The sequence below is a fragment of the Anser brachyrhynchus genome, assembly GCF_964034855.1.
Source record: "Anser brachyrhynchus genome assembly, chromosome: 1".
NCBI classification, from domain to species: domain Eukaryota; kingdom Metazoa; phylum Chordata; class Aves; order Anseriformes; family Anatidae; genus Anser; species Anser brachyrhynchus.
In genome coordinates, this window is record NC_137694.1 from 36594058 (window position 1) to 36620960 (window position 26903).

At 41.2% G+C, this 26903-nt stretch overlaps 2 protein-coding genes across 3 annotated transcripts in view; one reads left to right on the forward strand and one right to left on the reverse strand.

Moving 5' to 3' along the window:
• Window positions 1–4864: 4864 nt before the first annotated feature.
• GNS (glucosamine (N-acetyl)-6-sulfatase) lies at window positions 4865–25686 on the reverse strand. Its single transcript, XM_080576660.1, has 14 exons — window positions 25423–25686; window positions 25143–25202; window positions 24291–24497; window positions 22734–22799; window positions 22240–22338; window positions 19624–19791; window positions 15811–15893; window positions 14301–14419; window positions 13664–13767; window positions 13175–13276; window positions 11844–11951; window positions 11053–11163; window positions 9341–9501; window positions 4865–8516 (listed from the first exon to the last, which is right to left on the reverse strand). Exons 1-14 carry the CDS (start codon window positions 25576–25578, stop codon window positions 8441–8443), a joined length of 1620 nt encoding a protein of 539 aa, XP_080432786.1. The 5' UTR covers window positions 25579–25686; the 3' UTR covers window positions 4865–8440.
• A 41-nt stretch (window positions 25687–25727) lies between these two features.
• TBC1D30 (TBC1 domain family member 30) overlaps window positions 25728–26903 on the forward strand; it is a 52167-nt gene continuing 50991 nt past the window's right edge. For both annotated transcript variants that reach the window (XM_080576650.1, XM_080576651.1), the window contains exon 1: window positions 25728–26036. In XM_080576650.1, coding sequence (XP_080432776.1) covers window positions 25775–26036 — 262 coding nt within the window. In that variant the 5' untranslated portion in view covers window positions 25728–25774. The remainder of the gene's footprint in view (window positions 26037–26903) is intronic.

A 26903-nucleotide genomic window follows, 5' to 3' on the forward strand; every position in this document is an offset into this window, starting at 1 on the left:
CCCTGCTCAGCTAAGTGCCATGATGGGGAAAAATATGTGACGTGGGGTAGAGGGCATTAGGTCAGAAAAGTGCAGGGTGTCAAGCTTCACTAACTTCATTGCTCTCAGGGAAAAAAAAAAAAATCATTCACAACAAAAATACCAAGCACTGTGTACCTGGCTTCTGCAGTGATGGCTGAGGACTGCTCTCATGGAGCCTGGGGAACTGGGTCCCTCAGCTGAAGGACAGCAGTTGGTTAAATCTTTCCTAAAAGCAGTTTTCCCCGATCTATTTCTTGGTAATATAAATGAAGCAGCAGGTAATCCTTACTGGTTTACTGATTCAGTAATCCTACCAGTTCTTCGGCCACCTTTAAAGCTGTCTGGGAAATGGAGTAGTGCTGAATATTGCTGAAGGTAGGGAACAAATTGTTTCTTGTGTCAGGACCTCCAGACCATGAACCAACCTGCGGCTGGCCCCAGAGAGCCCAAATGGATTGGGATGGCAACATGATTGTAGTGGATTCTTAATTTGGCCTGTACAAAGTCAATCCAGGGACAGGAGACAAAACACTCCTGTTATCAAGGGAAAAAGGTGATGCAACAGCCAACAGGGAGTAGACTGAGCTTGGGTTTGGCCTGCATGATTGTATCTAAATTGGAAGATCAAAGCGCTTAAATCAGTTGAGATCAGTACCAGTCATGGTGGGGATTGGGACTGATGGCAAGCCCATTGGTTTTCTATTTTTAAGACTTCTTTAAGAAATAGAAGGAGAAAAAAAAGCAGCAATATTTGTCATAGGCTTTTGTTTTGGTATGTTATGTCGAGTTACAACCTGAACATCTTTCCCCACAAACAAAAGTCATATGGAGTTTGGAATTTAGCCTGGGACAAATTAAGGATAGCATTAACAATAAGATTTGGAATCGAAATGGCTGAAATCTTAAGCTTGTGTGGATTTGAATCATTTTGATGGCCTGGAGGATTTGTAGTTATTTTAATCACCAGTCACGCTTATTAACTAGGTGTGGACGGCCTTCCTTGCAAAGCCCTCAGTGAACTAGAAATATCAAAGCAAAGGTTGGCTCTGTTTACAGATTCAAGCAGCAAGTGGGAAAGGCACCAGCACAAATATGAGGTGAGATGAGATGTCCTCGCAGCCACCTGTCCATTTTTGTGCCGGCAGCACCGTGCACCACGCTACAGGGCAGACGAGCGCCCTGAATGCGGCCTGGCGAGGCCCTGAGGTCCTGTGGGCTGAAGCAAGCTCAGGGTGAGACTGCCAGAAGAAACTGTCGTGTCTGGGTCCTTACAGTGTGGTGCTTTCCGTGTGGTATCTGCCTACCAGCGAGCTCTTGCGCTGCAATGAGAGCATGGTAGCAAACTGCTGGTGTACCTGAAGGTGTCTTTTCTGTGTAATCATTACCCTTTGAACAAAAGTTTATCCAGAACGGACTGGCTGTAAAGCTGAAATTCAGAGAGGTCCCAGGCATAAAGTGTACACTGAGTCTTCTTTACTTACAGAGAATTCTGGGTAAAATTAAGCAAGGAGAAAAGTCACATGAAGGGAAATATATTTAATAAGGGGTGGGACTCAAGATCCAGGTTATAAAAGAGGGGGGAAAAAAAGACTAGCTGAAACCCCTTATGGATATCTTGCTGCTTCTTAAAGCACTCAGAGTTACTGTTTGGGAGTACATCGTGGCTACCTCATCCGCCATTTTGTCTCTCAGCCTGACAAGAGGGTGCCCGTACACATGGCAAACACAAAAGCCATTTCTTCCTCACGAGGCTTGTGTTTATGTAATTCAAAGCTGCCTGCTGATCAAAAGTAAAGCGTCAGCTGATTTCTTGCTTAACCAAACACTCGTGAACGCTTCCCAGTTCGATTTGAAGAGGCTGTACTTGTTCGCAGGCCCTCGCAGGCCTCAGCGCGCTGCTGGAGCAGGAGCTGCAGAACGACGCGCCTGGAGCTGAGGGCCTGTAGCACTCACGTTCCTCCGCCCGTGAGAGCTGTAGCTCACTGCTGCATGGTGTGAACGAAATTGCTACTCCTTTAAGTGCTGTGAGATTTCTGTTTTTATAAGGATGCCATCGGCAAGTCTGCTTTTAAATAATTTAGGTGAACACAACTTCTGAATGTTTCCTGTTCTAATTGAAACCAGGTGTTTTGATAACCTCATCTTTCGTTAGATTCATGATGGAGGTGATACAAAGAAACCATCCTGGTCTCCTCTTGGGCTATGATCCTCTAGCAGGAACAGCAAGAACAGTGCTTGGTGGCTTGTACATTGCAAACGGGATTGTACTGTCTCCTAGGAAGACTACATACTAATAGCAGAAAACAGCATAAGTAGAATCATATAGCACATAAAACTTTATTCTCCTCCTGGATACAAAATACTACATTAGTTTATACTATACATTTTTAATCAATTTGAAGATGTATCTTATTTGTATTTCTCTATTTTCTTTACTTTCCTAAAATGCAAATGGAAGGTGTGCAGTTAACAGGGTTCCTACTGGAAACTCAGACTAAAATACTTTTAGTTAATTCTAGGTAGGGATGAACAGTTCTGTCTGCTGCCAAATATTTTTATACCTATTTACTGATGTATTGGGCCCTGACTCCCTTAGACTCAATTAGTTATCTTCATTACACCCTCATTACAGACCTCACAGGACAAGTGTCACTGTATGATTATAATAGCATAATGCTCCATTTTTCCGCATTTTAAAAGGAGTCAGTGTTTTCTTAAGTTTTGTATTTCCTAATAGTTCTAAAGGAACTCAATAGCTTCCATTTCTACAAAACTACAAAACAACAACAAAAAGCCAAATTTAATATTAGTCTTCATTTTGTTCGCTTTGTAAGAATTGCAATGCTATTTTTTGGGGGGGGTGGCCGGGGGTGGAGGCAAGGCAGAACAGGTAGCCTTCCATGCTGATAAGCTGGCTGTATTTTGCAGACCTTACAACTCACATGTAATTCCCTTTTTGGGGCTATTGGGTGAGTGGAGCTAATGTAGGAAAGAAAGAACTTAGTGAACAACCTGCCTGGATATCCAAACAACATCGGATTACTAGACAGAGGTTTACACAAAGTTGGAATACGTGTTACTTCCTTTCTTAGTTTTTCTCCTTTTTTTGATGCTTCAGGACCATACCTATTCCTGAAGAGATTATTGCAGAAGTAACTTTGATGCTGTATAGTATTAACTATCAGTGTCACCTGAAGTCACAATTTTTTTAAAGCGTGAGAAGTATGAAAGAACTTGCTATTTTTCTTTATGAAATGCAAGAGACATAGCTTGAGCTTTATCAACCAGTGTGCCAGTATCCCAACACAAACTAACTTCAGTTTTTCTGGAATACTTGAGGATTGGTATCTTTTTTATATTTTGAAGCATAGTAGTTTTGCGGTAACACTGAGAACTCATTTCTAAAGCAGAAAAATCAGCATTAACAAAAATAGCCCACATTCACAAGCACTCATCCCTTTGTTTATAGCAACCTATTTTCAATGTAGGTGAAGAACCTTTCACACAAAATATGGGGAATTTGCTATAGGGATCTAAATCTGCAAAGTCCTTCTTGCCAAGCAAGAGTCACACACCATGTTAAGATTAAACATGTTACTTTTTCTAGGAACCCTGCTGCCTTTTCCTCAGAGCTTGTACAGGATAAACTGAGGCTGGTGATGCAGTTGTATTCCATCAAGTACCTCTTAGTCCTCTTGTCTTTGATGTGTGTTTGTTTTTAAGAAAAAGAGTTTCTTTTGGCAGCTGGACTAGGTTCAAGTACCATCCACACCTTGAGCAAGGAGGCACCAACTCTATTTTAAGATTAATGAGCTATTACAGGACTGCCAACCTCAGACACAGTCCAGTGGATATCGTCATATGATTAAATGTCAGCTTAATCTGAATAGAATAACATCTAGAAAACTGTGTATTAGCATTACCATCTTTTTTTTTTCCTTGAATGAATGTGAGTCCTTTATCATTCTTCATTTTTCTTCATACACGTGACTTGCTCTTAGAAAGCAATGACAAAAGGAGACAGCGTGGAAAGCTTCCATGACCCATATGGAAACGTCACCTGGGCTATCAGTTATGTCTTTAAGCACAATGGGAAGATGCACCTAGGTAACAGAGATGCATTTTCTTGTGGTGCTACAGTAAGCTTTCAAGTTTTCATAACCTGAATCAAAAAAAAATCCTTCAAGAAGCTGTTAGACATTTTCCTCTACTTAATGAAAGACTGCTACATCACTGAAGCAGAAATGAAGATACAGTGCAGAAATACTTCTTTAGAAGCTTGGGAAATCCTCAGACTTAAATAGGTTAAACATACCTACTGTTTAGTCTAGAAAATTATGTACGTACTTTTTTGTTATGTGTATACTTTTAAAGCAGTTGCACAGTATCATCCAAGGAATCAAATTCTGTAACAGGGATTTTGAGGTGAGGGCAGCACTTAAGTGAAGCAGCACTTATTTAACTGTTGCACACAGTTCCCATTATTGGAAAAAGCCTTACACTGGATTGTATTCTTCCTCTTTTGCAGAGCTAGAACGATCTGCTTTTAGTTATGAACAAGTTTCTCCATTGTCTGTTCTTAAAATTTTCCATCTATTCAGCTACATCAGTTTCCACAGAAATATTGGGAAGTACAGCCTGCATTTAAATGACTTCACTCACCTCAGTGTTCCTACCTCCTGCAGTAGTCAAGTGTGGTCTTACTAGACTCTATACATAGAGATCAACTGTGACTCTGTAGAAGTTCACTGGTAGACTTTTTTTTTTTAAAGTAATAGGGCAGTAAGCACAGAATTAGCTTATCAGTTCAGAAGTCCGTCTTTAGAAAAGTGACACAGCCTGATCCTTTGGAAAGCTTTAATTGAAGTTCAGTAACAAAGAGAAGAAGTTTGATAGGCAGTTTATTTTTTCTTTTCCCAAAAGTGCAGCAGTGAACAGGGTCCTCTGGAAGGGCACTTTCTAAACAAATGTTCAAACAGCAGAAACTAAATACGCTCACAACATGCTACAGCAAAGTATGCTCACATACAGAGAAAAGGAATACGAATAAGATTCACTTTAATTGAATCATAACAAAACTGACAGCTGTTTCATTATGAGGAAATGTATAATCAGTCTCAAACTTAAGTCGATTGCTTGAAGAGGTATTGCACCTGTTTTGTGTGTTTCCATGCATGTCCACATTACAGCTTTATTCCCCAAACAGAAGTCCAATTTACTGAGCCTGTGCTGGGTAAACATGTACTAGCTGTATTGATTTATGCTGAAGTGATGATACAGAATGTGTTTCTTGTTTCAGGGTAACGTCAAAGTTATTAACTGTATTTCTCCCTGCATAGTATCTGCTTTACCGCATCAGATCATTGAAGTTCACAGCTCTGCTTTTGATAATAATGACTTATAAAAAAAAAAATCACATTTTACTTAAACACAGCTCTGTACTGGTAAGGCCCCTTCATTTAACACAAATGCCTTCCGTAACAAGGTACAGACACAGCTACGATCAAATAGCGTAAGAAATTGAATATCCAGGAAGACCATTTAGCTTTAAATCCATTTGGTTGGGAATTAGATCTGGCTGCAAGTTAAAATTCCTTCATGATATGTATTTTTTTAATTGTCAGGGATAAGAATTAATACTGTTCATTCAGGACTGTTAGAATACTTAGAATTAATAATTCCTGGAAATAAACACTAGACAAGTCACAACAAACTCCTCCAAAAGTAACGGAAGCCAGGCAGATGTTGGTTCCTGTTCTCCCTTCAATTCATTGTATGTTTTTAAGCCTCTATCAGAAGTGAGAGTAAAGTTATTTTCTTGAATAGCTAATTCTCTTCTTTTTGGTTAAGAAAGGCCTAATTTCATTCTAAAATTGAGTTTATAGTATGACATATTACCTACAACATATTTCAGGTATAGTGTGGTTCTGAGTGCAGAAGGAAAGTTATTGAGTCTAGTTACAGATAAAGTCGTACCCAAATTAGCACTTGTACTATCTGCATAAACCTGTGAATAATTTGTCTCATCACACATGCTGAATAGTCTATATCAATTCTACTGTCAACTTTCATGTCATTTATTAGCCAAAAAGTAAAACTTTCAAAAGGAAAAGTTTGCTTACTATGGCTTTAGATCACTTTAAGAAAAGTGAGTGTACGTTATGTATTTGTACCCACAACAAAGATTTTTCTTCTATTCAGAAGCATCATAATGAAATCATTACTTGCACTGAAACTTAACAGAAGTATAAACTTTACATACGATCTCCTCGATTTGATAGAGCTATTGAGGGTTTAACATAAACAGTATATTTTGTACCAGCCTCCCCACAGCTACCAATATGAAGTTTAAACAAAGACCAAGTCTAACTTGCTAAAATTATGTGAGCAAAACACTATGTAAATGAACTTTAGGTTTAGCTCAGGATACAAGAAAATACTTGAGCATGAAAAACTTTGGTTTTGTTTTTAAAGACAAAACAGAGTCTGAAGCAAACTGATGGGCGATACTAAGGCTTGAGAAACAAAGAGAAAAGGATAAAGCTACCAATTGTAATGGAGGAAAAAAAAACATCCTGAGTAGCTGAAAGCATGCAAATAGTTTGAGTATCCAAAAATCTCAGCATTGATACAGATGCTTCAGCTGAGAAACTACCTTTTCCAGTAATTTTTCTCCAAATATTTGGTCACTTTAAAGATTTGAAACAGTGAGCTGAATTTGAAATAAAAGCTCTAAGTAGGGCTTTTAAAAGCTTGAGTAAAACCTTACCATCACAGAAGTTTGCAACTAAACTACATGAAAGGCAACTTCTGTGCTTCAGAATCAAAAGCAAGGAAAGCTCATATGATTTTACTGTAGCACTGTTTTTGTCCTGTGTGTGGATCTGTGTCAGGGTATCTCCGCAGTTCTGATATTGTCATACTTGTTGCCTGATCATTTTTTGCCCCCTTGGTAAAAGGTTTTGTGTGACAGAAACTGAAAACACCGTGCTCTCTCTTTAGAAGATCTAAAATAGCTGGCTAAAAACTAGAGTTGCGCCACAGTTTGTTTGACAAGGGAAAGACCACCTTGCCTGATAATACTGTTGATTTGCACACAAGCAACATGAACTTTGAACTTGTGTTTCAAATAACACAATGTTTCTAGAAGGTGTTTCACTAATGAACCTATACAGAAGTTCTACACTAACTCAAGTTCAGGTGTTTCTCAAGATTCAGAAAGATACTCAAGTTTGGGTACAAGTGACAGCTGCATTTCAGATAAGCCTAATCAGAAGGTTGAAAAGTCAACACCACCCTTCCAAAGGGAAACCAAATGATAACACACTACAGTTAGATGTCTACTGTGCACTCCTTTGATGTGAAGGCCACTTACTGCAGATTGCGTAGTTATGTCTCAACCAAAAAGCAGCTCTCTCTACAAAGAACTTAAACTGCCTAAAATAGCCCCCTTACCTTAACTTCTAGCGAACAGTGATTTTAGTTTTCTCTCAAAATAATTTACCTTCAAGAATCTAATGACTTGTTAGACAATTCAAGACATTTGGAGGTTAGAGATCAACTCTACTGTGGTGCCCTGTTCTGTGTTTTAGTATTACTTCTTTCCGTGTACTGAAATAGATTTAACAGCTCAAAACACAGGCACGCTTATTTGAATACTTGTTAGTCTCTGTTTTGATTAACACACTAGGAAACCTATATTAAACCCTAAGTTTTTTCAGTAGTACATATTAACCCATTCCAGCATTTCAAACTAGGAGGCTGAAATTACATTCTTGTTTGCAAGCTACCAAAGCAAATCTACAAAATTCACTGGTCTCATTTGAAGTGGTCTTATTGAAAGAGGATATTTTGCATACTGATTTTAGACTGCAAGAGATACTTGCTAGTCAGATCCTACAGTTTTGACTAATGCCTTCCCTATGCTATTTTGGGCTAGGTTGCTATTGTCATTAACAGCTTTGAGCTCAACACAGGAAACCTATCATTAAACATAGCCTTCAGGAACGTGTGTGACACTGAATATAGGTGAGCATTACTGTGCAATAGCTCCTGCCTATCTAACCCAACTCAAATATGCATTTATTGACTTTTAGAACAAAAACGGTTCAGATTCGTAGGCCATAGATTCACCTCTGTGCCTGTGATATGAAAAGGTACTTAAAAGACAAAGGTGGTAATCAAATATCTGAGCAAGACAGGTTAGCTGTGTCTAATGATTTAGAGTTACAGTTCAGCTGTAAAATATACATATTGCACAAGGCAACCAGCTAAAGACAAGGGTTTTCTTCCAAACAGGGTTTGAATAGCCCATCAGAAGTCTTCCAGCTGCGATCAGTGAGAGTTTCAGAGACAGACCTGCTGCAATCACTGGAGAAACTGGTCAGTGGGAGCTGATTGCAAGAGGCTCTTAAACGCTTCATAAGGACTGTGCAGAAAACCTCCGAGCCCGAACACCGTGATTGCTGAACATAAGCCGTGGGTCAAACCTGTACCTGTAGAAAGGAACAGCGTGAGTTACACTTAGTCTACAGTAACAGTCATTTCTAGAAATAGCTGATCTCTAAAATAGGTCCAATATAATGCTACACGAATAGTTCCTCTGCTGGTATCTAATAGGTAGAGAGACTGTCTCTACCGTATGCTGAATTATAACGATGCATAGTTAAGGAGTTGATAAGAAAGAAATAAATACGAGCTACAACATACCAACAGCATATTGGTATGTATAACATTAAGCATTCACGAGATGCATTTGCTGCCTCAAATTACAGATTTATGTGGCACAACTGTAAGAACATTTTAAACAGTGCTTAGAAAAGCTTCAGTCCAAATGAGTACTGACTGAATTTTGACATAAGCAGCAAGAATTACTTACCACAGCTGTCTAATACATACAGCTTAGGCCCTGCAATAAAATATTTTTTGCTAACAGTACCTCCAGGAATAATCAAAGTAAGTATTTGGAAAATTCCTGCCTATGGAAATATGCAGAGCTTTTCATTGCTTGCAGGCAAGTCTGAAGTCACTTGTGTCTGACTACCCAGAATAGCTGTAAGCTTACAGCTATGCTAAGTCAGTGGCTGACAAGATTAGAATAGTAGAATTAATACCATAAAGTTATATTTTGTAGGTTAAATTACAATAGAAGTTAAGCATTTAAGAAATATAAGCATCAAGAAGCCATTTCTATTAAACAAAAGCATGTATGTTGGTGATATTCTCTCTCATCATAAATACCTTCTATGCAGAATTTCATATATATATTTTAAAGTACATTATTATACTTAAAAGTATTATGAGTTGATACAGTGTTTACCCAGGATCAAAGACTCCAGGTGTACGGCAAGTTGCTCCTGAACAGGACTGCAGCATCATTAATCGATAGTTCATCTTCTCTAGAATTTCTTGATCAATTGTTTTAGCAATGTTGTTGATCTGGTGTGGATCTGCAGTCAAGTTATATACTTCCACAAACACCTGTTGAATATAGACAGGACAGTGTGTATGTAAAGCTAAAGTTTTGTTAGAGGTTTTTTTTTTTTTAAAGGAGTATTTTAGGTGGGTGCAAAACCATCTGCTACAGTACAGATCTTTTTAACACCTAAAGGACCCTGTCTTAAGCCTACAACTCCAGAGGAAAAGGCCATGGAGAAGATGGCTGTTTTTTCATTAATGGATCTCAAAATACCATCTCCTGACAATCATATCACCACTGTATGCTCATCATGTACTTCCAACTGTCAAAACTCAGACACATCTTAACTGCATGTACAAAACATGCTGAATAGAAATAATAACCTTAATAAAAAAAGCTTTTGTTGTGTGTACGTACTTTGAGAACTTCATTTGTCTAGACAACTTTGGGGTATATTTGTTTCTTGGTACATTAAATCTCTAAACTAGTCTGTGGGACAAACAGTAGTCAAACATATCTCAAAAAATTCAGCTGGAGTTTTGTCTGTGCTGCAGTAGGAGCTGTGATTGCAGATGATAACTATTAACACTGACTCAGTTGTGTCTAACTTCGATAAGATGCATCAGGACAGACTCTGGTTGCAAGCTTTCTTATAAGGTTCACTGCAAGGTCTCAAACACTACTTCACTGCATCTTTCCAATATTGTTAGCCTTAATTTAGCTGACCCAGGTAAGCTGAGTGACCCAGAAATTCAGCCACCAATGAAGTGCAGAATCTGCTATCTTTATTTCCTATACAGTCTTTTTTTGCTGTCTGCCTGCAAAAAAACACCTTGTGGAATTGGCTGTCCTGCTTTAAGTTGTTTCTTGCAGATTACCAGACGTGTGGCAGCATGATATTGGGAATACCTGATTTACTGCACATCTGCTGACAATACAACTTATTGAATTTGTGATCCTAACACTTGCCTCAAACTCAGTGTGCTCTCTGGAACAACCGTTTGCAAATGGGCACAAGTAACAATCAGCCCTGAGACTCACCAGCTTTAGCACATACAGCTGGTGCTCCGCAAGTGAGATGTGAACAGTTTCTGAACAGACAACTACGTCCCATACAACCAAATAACTTAAGCTAACAGCAGAGACTTTTCTCAGAGTTGTAACAGACTTTTGGCCATAACAGGCAAACACGTGAGCAACAGAAGAGATAATTAGCCTGAGGCTTCTGTTCAAGGAAAAGAGTTGCAGTTAAACATAAGAACAGCAGAGTACAATGCAACAGAAAATGCTGTACAGAGGAATCTGTCACATGGAATTAGGGCAAAAATGGGAACTGAATCCAGCCTCAAAACAGCTCCCCCATAGGGTGTTAAGTAATACCAGGAAGCAAAAGTGATAGTTAGGCTATTCCCGTGCTGCCCTCCCACCTGCCTCCCCATCTCACCACAAAGTTTTGGTCAAACATTCTCATCAGTAGTTAAATACTTTAGCACTGCTTGCAGGGCAAGCGGTAATCTGCTTTTCAGATTACTTTATGCAAATGCTGAGAGCAGACAGGACTGTGGGCAATCACTCGCACAGCTGTGAACAGCTAAGGTCTGTTAGAGACTCACCTCCCGGTCATCAAACTCGCAGTACTGCAGATCCCAGGAAGTTGACATCGTCCTTACACAAGCGTATGTGTTGTTATAGGAGTCTTCACAGACGCAGTCTGGGAAGCAGTGCTGTGAAGTAAGCAGTTCACAAATACTTGAGGTCAGGGAAAAATAAAGATGAACTAGCAATCCTTTCCCTAGAGCCTATACCAGCTCAAGCCAAATGCAGTTAATTAATGAGCACCTGGATCTTAGCCTAACAAGTGTCCACTGGGGATGTTAAGCAAAGGTCAGCTCTTCTTGAGGAAGTGTTGTTAATGAAGTCACTGTGATTAAATGCATTTTCTCTGGGAAGCTTGTGTATGCACACTAAAGAGTACAGCACAAAACGCACTACTAAATACACCACAAAATGAATGCTTTCCTTAAAGGAATCTTTGGTTCAGAAAGCAGGTAGTGACTTAAAAAGCTGTAAGATTGTACTGTGTGACAAGCCACTGGAACTCTAGAAGGAAGATGTCGCTGCCAGCCATTTTGTCCAGTCCACTCCTTTCTGGATATTTCTTCCGCCCACAGGCCCCGTAGATTCCCACTAAAAGGGCAACTGTTCTGTATGGTCATGTGGACACATCAGTTCCGCATGGCTGGATGTCTCCCTGATTCTTAAATGCTGCGCAGCACCTACAGAGCTATCCCCTGCTTACCAAGACACTGGAAGCTTGCTTCTAGAACCAGGTTAGCCCACAGAACATTCAGAGCTTTAAGTCAGCTGCTATTTTCTAATATTAAACAAATCTTGCCCTACTTACTGTGACACCAGGTCCTAGGCCAGGACAGGTAGGATCACTGCCATTATATCCTTCTCCTTGGTACTCCACCAAGAAGTCTGATCTCCATGTCACATTTTTGTCTCCTCTCTAGGACAAGAGGTTAACATGACTTAATATTCACTGAACTGTGAAAGAGAAGAAATGTTCCATGCCTGGGAAAATAAATTCTATTCACTGCTTAAAAGGCAGTTTGACTCAAACTAGGGACCATGACTCAATCTTAAAATAATATTCAGTCTTAGGTTAGAATGCCTTGGGTAGCTAGAAGACAAGGATTCAATCAAAGAACCCTAAACCTTTATAATAAGGGTACTGAAGTACCATCTTCAAGTTATAAAGGGATCAATCATGCAGCAGTACAAAACATGAGCCACACGGCTAGAAACTACTGTATTACAGACAAGATCCTTGTAACAAGGCTGTTTCTCTTTCTCTCTGATTTATATCAGATGACCACAACAGATGGAAACAGATAGCCTTAGCATAAAAGATAAACAGCTTTAAGAAGCAACTAAGTTTTAAGCTGCTCTATTTGTAGACGTATTTTAAAAGATAGAGTGGGGGAAAGAATTATAAGGTTAATATACAGCACCATCACAGACATAAGCAGTGAAACAACGAGTTTCACATTTTTGCTTGTTGGAGTTTAAACTAGATACCTTTTATCTGCTTCCATCTAATGAACAGCTTAAGGTTGGGATACAAGGTTTTAATAGCAAAGCACTGTTTTAAATCTAGATGATCTCCTACATTTCCAAGTAAGCTGTCTTCAATTTATAGACTAAATTTAATTAAAACTAAAAGGATCAACTACAAGCAGCTTTATTTAAGTAGGCTTCTGCTCGCTTAGTGGAAAGGTCAGGTTCACTTTATGAAACCACCTGCATTTTTGCAGAGTTTTAGGGGGAACCACTAGTTCTGCTGAAAACTGAGGCAAACCAAAGATGTCAGTAAAAACAGCCTGCTTTTCTCTTATGTCTATACTGAAAAATCCTAAGGAAAAGGCAAGCGATGGTGCAAACTGGAAATACCATACAGCCTTCATAATAGGAAGTTCTTTATGTACGGCAGGATTAGCCAAAGGATGACAAGTTTTGGTTACAAATCAACCACAAAGCTGTAGTGCTTATCACAATATACCTGCATTTAAACAGCATACCAACGCCCCCTCTCCCTCCCCGCAAGCTATGAATAATCTGTAAAAGTAAACAAGGGAAGAATACAAACCACAAGTCCATTGAAGGGAACGGTACGCACTTTGAATAACCCCTACAACAATTACTGGTTACAATCCCTGTCCACCTACTTACCAACAGCGGCAATAGTGACATTCCGTCCATCTGGGTCTTATTCAAGTCGTAGCCTGCAATATCCAGAATAGTGGGACCCAAATCAATATTTGCAACAAGCATCTGCAGGGTGAGGAAAACTGTTAGTTCAGAAGAACAGAACCTAACAGATATAATAATGAGACTGCTACATTTTAGTGTTTAGGTGTATCTAAAATCACAAGTACTTAATTTCATCTTCATTGTCTAACAGAACCTGTAGAACTACAGAACCACATTCACAAGCAACGCTAGGGTCTTCAGAAAGTGATCTCCACAGCTAATTTATTTCTACAGCCTGCAATTACTTAATTTTACTGATTCAAGCAAGGTTGTAGAGCTTTTTTTTTTTTAAATAAGGTCTTTGCATTTTCTACCACCCCATGTAGGCAATAATTTCTAAATGATATAAAATGGGTAACTGTGAAACACCAGAAGCAGAGCAGTATTGTGTCTTCACTTCTTACCTACCTTGTTTGTCTGATTTGGTTTTATCCCTGGTCCTCGAACTAGCAGTGGAACTTTGATATCAAACTCATACAGCTGCCGTTTGTCTATTGGCAAAGAAAACTGGCCTATACATTAGAAAAGGGAGAAAGTTAAATGGGTTCTTGTTTTATATCTAGAAAGAGTCTTGTGTTACTCAATTTCCAGCAACCAATTTTAAGAAGTCAGGAGAGGTTCTTAACATCAAATACATTAACAAAGTAGAGGATATTTTAAAGCTGTCAGTTCCTGTAAGACATATCTCAAGGATTAACAGCTTAGATACCACATATTCAGCTGTGCAACTTGATGTAGAGATAGGTCTTTGAGACAGATATTTATTGGTCAACTCTACAGAGATCCTTCTTCCATTTCTATCTAATTTTAGCAGTAGACAGTAATGCTGAAAACCAACAAAACACAAACACCCAAACAAACCAAGAAATATCGCCAAACACTCCACACTGCAACTACAGAACGTTTTGCAATTCACATTGGCACTTCTCATGTCTACAGTTTTCCACAGCTGCTGTTCCCATTTTCTGGAGTGGCCACAAGAGTGACATGTTGTGTGTGATTTCTGGATCTTCTACAAACGTTCAGTAAGCAGTGAAAACCTTACCAGTATGGAAGCCATTGTCTGATGTATAGAAGATGTATGTGTTATCCAGTTCTCCATGGAATTCCAATTTCTTCACTAGTTTCTCCACCAGGTCATCTACTGACAACAGAGTTTGCCACCTATACAGAAACAAAGCAATTCACACAAAAATGAAAAATTTAGAATAATTCTGGCTCTTAGGGCATTCATGTTGCTCTAAATTAGTAGTGTATGCACTGTAAACAGATTATTTTATTTGCAGATTCTGAAAACAAACTTCATAGATTACTATTCTGTACTTTTTGAGGCTGCAGCTTAAGATAGAAACGGACTGTTTGTCTTCAGTTCTTGTTGATTTTATTCTGCAGTGTCTGAGAAAGACGTCAAAATGATGATTACTTCTTATCTTATCTGGAGACAGCCAGGACCAACTTTGAAGCAACACAGTAACAAAGAGTCAGAGTTATCTCCTACAAGGTCATTTGTTATTAGTTCTTTATATCTAATTTTTAATACTAAAATACAAGTCTTTCAAGAATTTGATTTTCTCTAAGGGATCCTTTCTGCCTGGAAAGCACGTCAGTTATTTTGTATTATGTAGTATCAGGGTCTGTTATTCCAGGATATCTAAAAGCCTTGAACAGTCACAGGTTATTCTTTCCTTTGTCATGGGGTCTGTCACTGAGAACGCTTCCAGTAGGTCAACAGTAAGACTTCTTCTCAGACTAGTATTATGCTGAATTAACTGGAGTTATTTAATTCTTAGATCCTGTTGTCTCCAGGCTTAATTTAAGATTGCTGCATAATTTTGCCTTCACATTTTATAAAGCAAGAGCCTTAAAAAAAAAAAAAAAAAAGCCTGGTCTTCCACCTCCAAAGCAATAAGCTAATGCCTGATAACTGCTCAAAATGAAGTTTAACATTTAAAGTTAAGCTAACATTTCTTTCAGAAACCTACAATGTAAACAAATACACCTCTCTTTATAGTAAGAGAACAAGCTGTATCTTCACATTCCCTCCCCACTTTCCCTAACCCCTTATAAAAAGGGAATCGAGCACTTGCCTTAGACGGTCAGAATTATTACAGATATTCCTGCCTGAAAAGATGGGACTAAGAAACAGACAGAGCCAACATTAATGAGATTAGCTGGCTGATAAATTGGTATTTCATGTACATCATATAAGAATCTGGAATTCAAGTGCTTCCAAAGTAGAGAATTGTGTCTTTTTTATTATTATTTTTGAAAATGTATTGTGCATCGAAAGAAAAGAAGTAAAGACACCAAGCACGATGTCTTTCTATGATTTAGGAGAAAAATATTTCCAAAGTCAATTACAATTTTCTTTGCAAAAAGTAAACTCAAAGTCAGATGCGTTGAGACAAATGACACAACTATTACAGGTAACTCAACATCTATTGTCAGACTTATTACAGCCCTTTAAAAAAAAAAAAAAGGAACAAAAAAACATGAAACCAAAAACAAGACAAGTTTTGAGCAGAAATTTTAAGCAACAACAAAAAAATTCTTACCTCTTTCTATAGGCATCATCAAGAAACTGTATTGAAGAGTTAGTCATTGGAGTCTTTGCTTGTCGAATTAACCAGTGCTTGTTCTAAAGACAGACAGATCAGGGTAGAAGAGAAGAACAAGAAAAGGTTTGTATCAGCTTTTAAACCTTTCTTAGGCTGATTACAAAATAAATCTTGTTTAGGGTAAAACATCCACATGATTCCTGTGAAATAGCTAGGTAATACTATCAAAATGACCTGACTCCAGTTTTGGTTTACGTAAGACCTAAGTTGCAAGAGAGAACATGTTACAGCTCCATTGTGCTTGGTCCTTTGACAAAAAAAATAGCTGTGAATATTTGCAAAGCAGTCCAGGAAAGAATTCATGCAAATTTCTAGGGAAGGCTCTCCCAAACAAAGTTTCAATAGCTACCAAAATTCAGGAAGAAGCCTGATACAGGTCTGATAGGAAAAAAAGTCTGAAGGATTGTGCAGCATTATAAAATTGGATATGGTTGTCAAAGTAAGGTTCTTTTGGGACTGATACTTGGGAGCATCCTAGCATAAGTTGAGAAGTGGGGAGAAATTAAGCAATTAAGACTACCTAATTTATGGACAGGTGATAGAAAGATCGGCCACTATCAGATTCTCAGTAGCCTATGAACTCAGGGCTGGAGACTATTGAGAGAAAAACATCCCAAATTTGAGGGAAAAAACATCCCAAATTTAGTTGGATTTTTTTATTCCAGAAAGAGTGTTTCTTTGCTGAATCGTTATTATTTTTCATCCCCAAGTTTCAGAAACAGCCCTCTCCCTTCTACCCTCACCCCCCCCTTCCCCAAGTAAGAGAGATGATCAAACTCTTCATATGAAAAGTTATAGCTGCACATCCTGAAGCACCAGCCTGAACTGGGTCAGGCACTGTATAAATGCATGGGAAGGGCTGTTGTGAGCAGGCTGAAGGTTAGTATTAGTGGGGAGCACAATAAAGGAGAAAGTCCTGTCAAGGCAACTTTACACTTTTTTGTTTACTAAGTCAGACATGACCCACTCCTCATCTCCAGCTTGAGCCTATATTTAGCTGGTCACTCCTCTCCAGAGCCTCTAGTTACGCAATTTCCCTCCTGTCACAAGTGAATGACTGAAAGGGTTCAGAAGGCTTTAAGGACTCACAATGAAGTGACTCATCTTCTGCAGTTTCCCTGTTCTGTGTTTTGCAGACCGAAGAAAAGACTTTTGGCATGGAGAACTAGTATCAGGCCCAGTTTATTTTAACTCAGTTGTATCAGACCTTGCTTGTGGCAGTTGTAAAGCAGTTCTCTGGACAGATGCTACATCCATCTTGGCAAGAAAACTGATGGCATCGTCAAGACCAAACGCCTAGGGCTTATGTGTTGGTCAGGAGTGCAAAATTAAGGACAGACATCACAACCCCCATCCCCAGCTCAGCACAAGTTCTTCAGGAAATGAAGGATCCAGCAATGTCACCTGTGCGGACACCTTTCTCAGGAGGTGGACTTGGGAAAGGTCCTCCCCAAGGCACAACTGTGCTTTGTTTCTATTGCTGTGAAATAGGAACCCCTCTTTTCCGGAGTATTTTGATATTCCTAGCTTTCTCTTTAAGTTTCAGAAACTTCACACAGCACCTTAACACCTTTGTGGATTTCAACAGACTTCATACTGATGCACTGCCCTCAAATTTGTTTCCCGTCGAGTTTCTTTCACCAGATTATGCATAAAGCTGTCCACCTGTCCTGCTGCCTCCCTGTGTCCCGTTCTGAAAGAAAGTTTACAAGACCTTGAGACAGAACACCCCGTCTTGGCAGCAGAATCTGGACACAGCTGTGCTCCAGCTTGCAGGGACAACAATCCAAGCAAGAGAAATACCTGACACACATCTCGGTCAACTTCTCTCAGAAAAAGCTTTCTTAGACCACTCACCCAGAGTATCAAGAGCCTTGCCTGGGAAACCAGGCAGCGACCTACCACTTGGTATAGTTCACTGCTGAGGATCCTAAGCAGAAAGCAGAGTACACATCACTGGCCAGCGTGATGAGAACTCAAATCCTACTCTTTATGCAGAGATTCCACCTACGCTGCTCCTTTTAGTACCTCTTGCCCACGTACTACACAAGGAAGCCAGGCAACGTTGATTCAGGTATCAAGGCTGTAACATGCAAGACTACACAATGCGAGATTGCCCAGCAAACATTACAACATCAGCGACTTGAGGGTCTGAGCCAAAGCATACATTTATTACTATGGCAGGAATTGCACTTGCCCCAGAAAACAGCGAAGCTCAAAAAAGAGCTAGGCTCAAAGATTATGACGTTACCACCTAAAGAGATGCACGCTGTTAATGACCGGAGCTCTTTTATGTCTAGGAAGATAGACAGTGCTAGTCCATTCCTGTTGTGAAACCTAGCAAGATTGCTGCACCCACGGGTATTACCTACCAAACATGAAATGAGTCTGTCATTTTGCTTTGTATTATATAAGCACATGCAGAGCTTTTGCTTCACATAAGCGATCTCCCAAATTGTATTTTTTGGCTAGGTGCTAACTTCACTGGTCAAGTTATTTCTAGCTCACACCTTTGAAAGCATTCAGTTATTACGGTAACACAGGCTAAGAAAGTTAAGGATTTTTTTTTTAATGGAAAAAAAGACTTCAAGATCAATGAAAAAGACAGAAATTCATCTGCTGCCTTCCTCTCTGCCCTTTTCCTCATACCCAGCTGTGTTCCCGACCTCCCCTGTCCCCCACCCAGCAGATGAGGAACGGGTGGCTGCAGTCAGTCCCTAACAGCATGTCTCTGCTGCTCCCTCATGCTTTTCTCTCCTCCACCACGGGCCTCTCCACAGGCTGCAGGGGAATCTCTGCTCTGGTGCCTGGAGCAGCACCTCCTCCTCCCCTCCTTCTTCAGTGACCTTGGTGCTCACACTGCTGTTTCTCACAGTTTCCTCTTCTCCTGCCTGGGAGGTGTTTTCTGCCCTTTAAGTGTATTTTCCAAGTGAAATCTTGACGTAAGTTAAACAGTGAAGTGCAGTAAGGTCTGCATTTGAGACTAATTGGACCAGAAAAATACCAAACCCCACAAATTAAATATCTCACCAGATTAACTGTTTGTGGCTTACTCTACCAATAAGCGGAAGCAAAAGCAGCAGATTAGTGTAAGCTAGACTATACACGGCTAAGTTTCCCAGCAGTGGAAGGTACTGGCCTGTGACAAACCTGTCTGAGTTTGTAACGCTAGGCTGAGCAATTCTGGTTACAAGTTATTTCAGCAAACTAGAGCCAAATTCTCAAAGACCTTTATGACCCTGGGCCCTGCAGCTCACAATTTCACAAAGCCTTCTGGCTGGCCTGATAAGCTTGTCAAGTTGGGGCAGCTTTGCTATGAGCTCAAGCAAAGGACCATCCCACCCACACGAGCAGGCACGCGCAGAAGACGGTGTTCTCATTCTTCCTCTGAGCCTTTGTGTAGCACACCACCCATGTGTTCTCCTGAACACGCTGAAGAGCAATGAAAGAACATGAAGTGCTTCAGGACAATCTGGAAACTGGACAAGGAATTAACTTTTTCCCCCACTTACCAATCGTTATTCTATTAAACCATGTTATTTCTGCCACTGACTTTTTTTATTTACAAGATATCAATATGCAAAACCTAAGTCACAATAGACATACCTTACCCATAAAGGGTGATTAAAATAACCAAACAACCAGTAGTCATTGCATTGGCCTATTCTTCTGTTTAAATTTAACATGCAAGTCAGGGTCACTGCCTACTGCTCTCACAAACTAGTGGAACAACCTCACAGGGTAGCTTACCTTTCCGTGAATGTTGAAATTGCTGTTTCTTGGCGCACTGACGTTCTGAAAGCTGTTCTTGTACTGTGGCGCAGCTGTCCAAGGCGAGTGTGGTGCTGGGGTTGAGATCATCATGAAGAAAGGTTCAAAATTAGATTTGTACTCCAAGAAGTCCAATGACATGTTGGCCTGCGAAGAGTTTTGTTGAAGAAAATAAGTCGTAACTTCAAAGGTAAAATGTACTCAAAAAACCCAAACTAGGCATGCAAAACAGTTAGAGCTTGGTAGTACCGGGAACGTTTACGCCACTTCAGAAGCTTATTACTTGCCCATCTACAAGCATCCAAAACAGCAGCTCCCAATAAAATAAAACCAAGTGCTAAATTCTTTGTCCCACATCTCTGAACAGCATTCTGCTTTAGACCTTTACATTATTTAGGCCTGGAAAGCTCAAAAGGATGCAAAGGATGACTCCAGCTTCTCACGCCACTGCACCTACTCCATGTCTCAACAAAATCCACTTGAAGCCTCCTGTCACTGAGTAAAATTGCAACTTCAATATAGTCTGAGTCTTTGAGGCTCTCAGAATGCCATCTCATGCCTGACAGATCACAGTCTGTCAGATTCAGTTGTCTTATGAAGTAGCAAAAGTTCTGAACAAGTTATTTTGCTCCACTGTTTATAGTGTATGCTCACGATGCAGTCAACTCCTACTCTCTAAGGGGTGCCACATCTGTGCTGGTGAAACCAGAAGCTCTACGGTGAAGCACAGTGCCAGGTTCCTACCACTCATGCCAAGTCACTGTACTTTCATTTTCACTTCAGTTTATGTCCAACTTCAAGTAGCCAGTTCGAGGAGACTGTGAGTTTCATTTCGGCTTTAACTTCTAAGATTGACTGGGGGAAGGCTTCGAAGATACTACTTGCTGGTGAGTTCTCCACTATTCAGATCCTGCAATGTTTTCTTTTCCTGTCTGATTAGTATATCCCTGAGATTTCCTTCTCATCCTCTAGATGAAAGTAAACACTAGGAATTTCCTGCTAATACAACCTCCTCTTCCTTCCTTCTAACTTCCACAGCTAAGCAACAGGGTCTGGACTTCAAGTATGTAACTACAGATTTAAGGGAGGATAAGAACTGTGTGAAGGAGGCAAACTCAGAACTAGTCTGAGCTAGTTAGGAGCTTAAACTGCAGTAGACAGATCCAGGTGTTCAGATTCTTAATACTACACTTCATCACCTGGATGTCCTTAGGACAAGGAGGTTGCTCATCCCATCAAGCAACACAGGAACTTCGCATAAGCTCCTTAAGCTTTTTCCTGGTGGTCTCTATTGCCACACATCTGGCAGCAGAGGTACGGTGTGCAACACCCACACAGAGAACTGAACTCAAACGCTAATTTGAAATGATGAATACATATTTGGTAACTGTAGGCAGAAGTTAGAATGCAACACACTGAAAATCATCATATACTGCTGTATCGACAGGCAACCCACCACAGCTAAGAAGTTTATGAGCAATCTGTCGGTTGAAATGCTTATGAGCTACTGAAGGATCAGTAAGACTGATACAATGCCAGTAACAGAACAGTTAACTCACTTCTGGCTTATCAATTCCAATCTAGCTTTAGCCACTGTAAATCTAAATTTAATCAGACAGCTGTTACATGCCCTAAGAAACATCAATCATTTCTGTCCCTAGTAAGCAGTTGTCTAGGTTTAAAAAACTGGTAATGAACCTCAGAGTCTCAACAGAAGACCACAAACTTACTTCTTCAGGAGACTTCAGGGAAGAGTTTTCCTGAGCATGCAAGCTCTCAGGAATGCCAATTAACATAACTGTAACAGAACACTAACTTACGACTCCAGCTTTTGCAGGGAGATGAGGGGGTGGAAGCAACAGAAAAAAAAACACAAAACAAAATCCAAGGTACTTGCTAAACAGGGCCTCAAGAGAACTAAAACTAACTCTTACAACTTTCCTTTAAGTATTTTATTATCTCTGTTAACTTTCTTAATTACTTTTCTTTGTCTCAAAAGGACAAAAAGGCTAAAGGCTTCCCTGGTTGGCAACACGTTTTGGCAGAAAAGTTGCCCTCACGGTCCATGGTGCATTAATTAGCCTTTGATATGCCTAAGTTATCTGTTTGATGTAGTTAAGGGTGACAAGACACTGACACATTGTAATACCTACCAAACAGAACAGTACGAAGTTACTTTTACATGCTTAATTTCCTACTGAAATTTTGGTGCAATTAATCTGTTACAGAAGTTGAGTACTATAATGAAATACATCCTTCTGTGAAGTAATTTAAGACATGGCTTGTATCCATCACGTTCCTCACGTACCACAGCAGTCATTAGTAACCTCGCACTGAGGTTACTGGTAGCAAATGGACAGTTGAAACCAATTTCCTTTTCACACCTCATGTGCACGAACGTGTCATTTTTAAATTCACACAATCTCATGTGAATCTTGTTTTGCTGGTTAATGTCTGCTTATGACCATGACCGCACAATCATGCAGTATTTATGAACTAACGAATCGCCATCCCCAGCCCCCCTCAAGCCCCCAGCATGAGACATTATCTGGTCATAAGTAGCTTTTGTGACACAGACGTTGTGAAATTTCTTACCAGTACATCTGTCAGATAATCTACGCTGTAGTTTTCACCATGCCTTCGTGCTTTGCCATTTACTGAAAGAGTATAGTTGTAGTACTTGGAATTTTTCTCCTGTGAAAAAAGAAAAGTTACACGCATTTTTCTACAGAGCAACACTGATTACTTAGAATAATCAAGAAGAACTCCCAACAAGCATTCATCAAATATGTTACAAGCATTTGTCACAAGGACAGCCCAAGAATTCTCAAAACTGGTCCCCAACAACAGCACATATCGCAGAGTTATCTTACACTGCTTTGGCTTTACAAATTGGGGGATTTCCCCAGACATCTGAGTAGGAGCAGTCCTTGTGAAAGCCAATGGACTGACATGAAGTAGAGAAAAGACAGTAAGATTTATGTTAAACTGTTAGATGCTGTGGCTGCTGTTTCAGGACCAGCAAAGTTAGAACAGGAGTTGGATTCCAAAGTTACCAAAATTAAGTATATTAAAAACAAGTCACATACCAAAGCATACCAAAAACTCCATCCAGGAGGGACATGGCCAACTCCCCCTGCATCCTCTGCTCCATACTGAAAAGAGACAGGCCATGACTCAGTTTCTGTTATCATGAATAAAAGCTAGAAGTTACATTTCATATTCATGTGCTTTATTCAACGTTAGTCAGAAATCCAAATAAGCCAAATTCAACTTCAGAAGGAATATATCTACTCGTACATAAGAGTGTATGTACAGCCTGTTAAAGAGATAAGGGTTAAGGTAACTAACCTATTAGGGATTCACCAATAAAATTTAAACTTTAATCCCTCTTCTACTCTGCACGTGAATGTATGCAGAAATCCTACAGAACACACAATAAATCACCATGTAATAAGATATGATCAAAACATGCAACGAGACAGTCTCGGGTTTTGTGCTAACAGTTCAGAAGAGATTAAAGATGACTTCACATAAACCAACAGCCTCCATCATCCTGCCTGAAGAGCTGGTGTGAACTTAAAGCAGTGCTAGCTGCTGTCGTCTTAGTGCCAAATGATCCACAACAACCAGCCCTGAAGCCAGCAAAAAGGAAACCAATGGCTGAACCAGTGCCAAATTTAAAACAGAAGATGCCTCAGAGCAACACAGCACGTCTTCTCAGTGCTGTCCTCTGCCATCTACATGGCTCCCCTTACTGCAGGGACAGGAGATTATGCTGAGTCAAGGGATGCTCAAAGGAGGCCAAACAAGCCTTCCTTCCTCTAGTCACATCAGTAAGTTCAGTAGACTTGTGCCTGGCAATGAACATTCACGTTCCATTATTTTATTATACCACCGTTTTCCACCAAGAGATGCAAGGAAAATAATGCTGTTAAGAACTCTATGTCATCTAGCTCCAAATACAACTCCATCACACAAGAACCACACCTCATCTTAGATTATTAGTGATGAATTTTAAAGCTTACCATAAACTACTGTGAACCACAGTTCAAAGGAAAAATACAGGAAAATTCACAGGAAAAATACAAGAAGTGCATGCACACACAAGTAATTTAATAAAAAGTGTGGAGTAACCTCTGCAGAGAGCTCCACTAATCCCAGTGAGTTTACTTCAGTGAACTTTTAATATTTAAAATAGCACATTAACTGCTAAAAAGAAAGTAGTCCTGATTCAAGGAGATACATCAGGAACAGTGAGACAGACCTATTTTTGTCTTCAAGTAAAACTGTTCTAACACCTATGGTGCTGGCCTGATAGCATTCTTCACAGATACTACATGACAGTCATTTATTTCCTACAGTCTAAAATGAATCATCTCTAGCAATTAACACATCTGAACACACTGAAAAAAACCTTTGGATCCTTTCACAATCAACTTTTAAAAACATTCAGGGAACTAAGAATCTGACTTTAAGTTAAGTTCCAGATTTGAACTTTGCATCTTATTTACCCTGTTTCAGTAGAGAAAATTGTTTATCCAAGTATCCATTTTAAATATTTTGGGAATACATCATTATGAATACAAAAATCACTGAATATTTTAGAAATGTATACAAACAGTAGAAACATAAGCACATAATACCTCATTCAAATACTTTCCAGCGAAGAACGTTTGATAGCCACACATAGATTTGAGCAGGGCTGGGAAGGTATACGGCTCTTGAATCTTCTGCCATGATTTGCTGCTACAGTTTCCTTCCAGAGTGTTATTGACAACGTGATGATTATGAGGGTATTTTCCTGTTAAAATGCTAGCACGACTGGGACAGCAAAGTGCACTGGGAACATACTGGAAAAAAAGCAGGATGAAAAGATACATGATTGATATTGTGGAATATTTTTTTTCCTTTAAATTTACAGGTTTGAAACATCAGACAATAGGTTGATTAAGAAGTTCAAGGGCTTTAAAACTGCACAAGATATTATATTCTCCTTTTTGGAGGCAAAGAATTACACCCCAACTATTTTCACTAGTGAAACGCTGCATGTGAAACCAGTTTTTTGTTTCTCCAGCATACGGCCTCCACCCCCATCCCCTGTATCACAAATACTGCTTACCAGTTGATTCACTACATTACTTTAGCCATGATGTATTAGAATATTGAATATTGAAGCGTGTTATCAACGCACAGAAAGCTAAAAGTTTTAAGTAGCTTTTTTTAAAGCTTCTTAGATTATAATAAAAATACTTACTAGGCAGTTTTACTTCACTGGCTAAGGAAGTTAACCCAGAGTACTTTTAGGAAGTGAAATTTTCCCCTGTAAGACTGAGTGTGGCTTTCAGCTACATATATTTTGAGACGTAAGAGTAGTTAGGTATTAAAGAAACCAGACACGTACATACGGATTTGTAGAAGTTCACAGGCTCTGAAACTGTGGATTAAGCACAGACACACACACCTGAGCGGCCCCGAGAGGTAACGCAAACACTCACCGCGTTCACGAAGGTGACTCCCATCTGCGCGATGAGCGCGTTGGTCTTCTTCAGGGGGGTCTGCAAGAGAGGTGAGGGCGCCGTGAGGCCGCAGCCGGGTGCCACCAGACGCCGACAGGGCCGGGCCCAGCTCCCACAGCCGCCCTGCGCCCGCTTTCCCCCTGCCCTCACGCGGGTGACACCAGCCCGCCGGGGGACGCCGCGTTTTCTGCCCCACGGTGCCGAAGCCCCGCTCCCCTCAGGGTTTACCACAAGCTCCCCCCCGCCATGCCGGGCTCACCATGCCGCCCAGGAAGACGTCCTGGTCGTCGGTGAGGACGAGCACCACGTTGGGCCTCCGCGCCGCCTGCGCCGGGCTCGGCGCCGGGCTCAGCACCAGCAGCGCGGCCAGCACCAGCCCCCGGGCCGCTGCTGCTGCGGGAGCAGGAGGGGACATGGCGGCGAGGTGCTGAGGGGAGCTGAGGGGAGCCGAGGGGAGCGGAGCTGAGGCTGCCGAGCCCCGGGGAGCACCGCGCGGCCCCGCCCCGCCCCCGGCAGATGAGCGGCGGAGCGGGGGGCGGGTCGCGCAGCCCGGTACCGCCCGCCCGCCATGGCCGCGCCCGCCCACCGGAACCCGGCGGGGCCGCCACAAGATGGAGGCGGCGGAGCGCGGCCTGCGGGGGGGGGCGGGCAGCAGCGCCGACAGCCTGCCCGAGGAGGAGGAGGACGAGGAGGAAGATGAGGAGGACGAGGAGGGTCCCCGCAGCGGCCGCTCTAGCCGCACCTCGTCGCTGGTCAGCGGGCTGCTCACCGAGCTCTACAGCGCTGCCGAGGCGGGCAGCGCCCGCGCCGGGGTCCTGCGGGAGCTGCAGAGGCAGCGGCGGCCGAGCCAGGGCGGGTACCTGCGGCTCAAAGGTACGGGACAGCCGGGACAGCCCTCCCCGAGGGGCTCCTGTCAGCAAGGCACGGCGCTGAGGTGCCAGGAGCCGCTCTGGTACCGGCCGGGTCTCCCCGTGTGACCCCCACCCTATCCCTTTTAACCTGGGGGAGCTCTGAGAGGGGCTGCATCACGCGGGGCAGCTGCTCTTCTCGCAGGGCAGCTGCTCTTCTCAGGTCATTTCTGTTCTGGCAGGCTTAAGGTTTGCCTTTTTAGGCTTAGCTCACCTGCAGGTAAACTTCCAGGGGAAAGCAAAATGATACAACGCGTAAACGCAACAGTCAACTACCCCAAATCAAAACGAAGCCATCAAACACCACTAAAATCAAATCGAAGCCACCAAACAGCGCTAATGACAACCAAGCGGCCGTGGTGGTGAATGCTTGTGAGAGGATGGGGCCTGCAGCGCCAGGCTGACCCAACGAAGAAGGCTCTGCAAAGGGCTCTGGTCTCCCGATCTTAAAATGTTCTTGGTTTTGGCAAGGAAAGAAAGGAGGTGAAGAAACGTGCCTGTTTTTCAGGCGGTGCAAACAGCTTTCTGCTTCCGTGTTTGGCTTCTTAACGTGATGATGTTACAGGATGTAGCTCACGGTCCGTATGTCCCATGGCGATCTGGGACTCAGCAAGGAATCAGCTTCCCTGGGAATACGTGTTAGAGAATAAAACCTCTTGAATTTTGCTGCAAAATTGATTCATTGTTTTTATAGGGACAGCTAACTGGAATGAGCAAGAAAGAATAAAATTCAGCTCACTGCTTTTGTGGTGACCGTACAAATCGATAGGAATACTTTTTTTTTTTCCCCTCAAGGTTCATAAATGTGATTTGAAGTCACCTTGCCTGATCC

Bases quoted from the DNA above. Each gene is read 5' to 3' on its own strand.
- GNS (XM_080576660.1), bottom strand. From the start codon at position 25,578: ATGTCCCCTCCTGCTCCCGCAGCAGCAGCGGCCCGGGGGCTGGTGCTG. The intron at 24,498-25,142 runs GTGAGTGTTTGC...CTTTTTTTCCAG, and splicing joins GAGTCACCTTCGTGAACGCG to TATGTTCCCAGTGCACTTTG. The intron at 15,894-19,623 runs GTAAGCTACCCT...GTCTGTCTTTAG, and splicing joins ATTTCAACATTCACGGAAAG to AACAAGCACTGGTTAATTCG.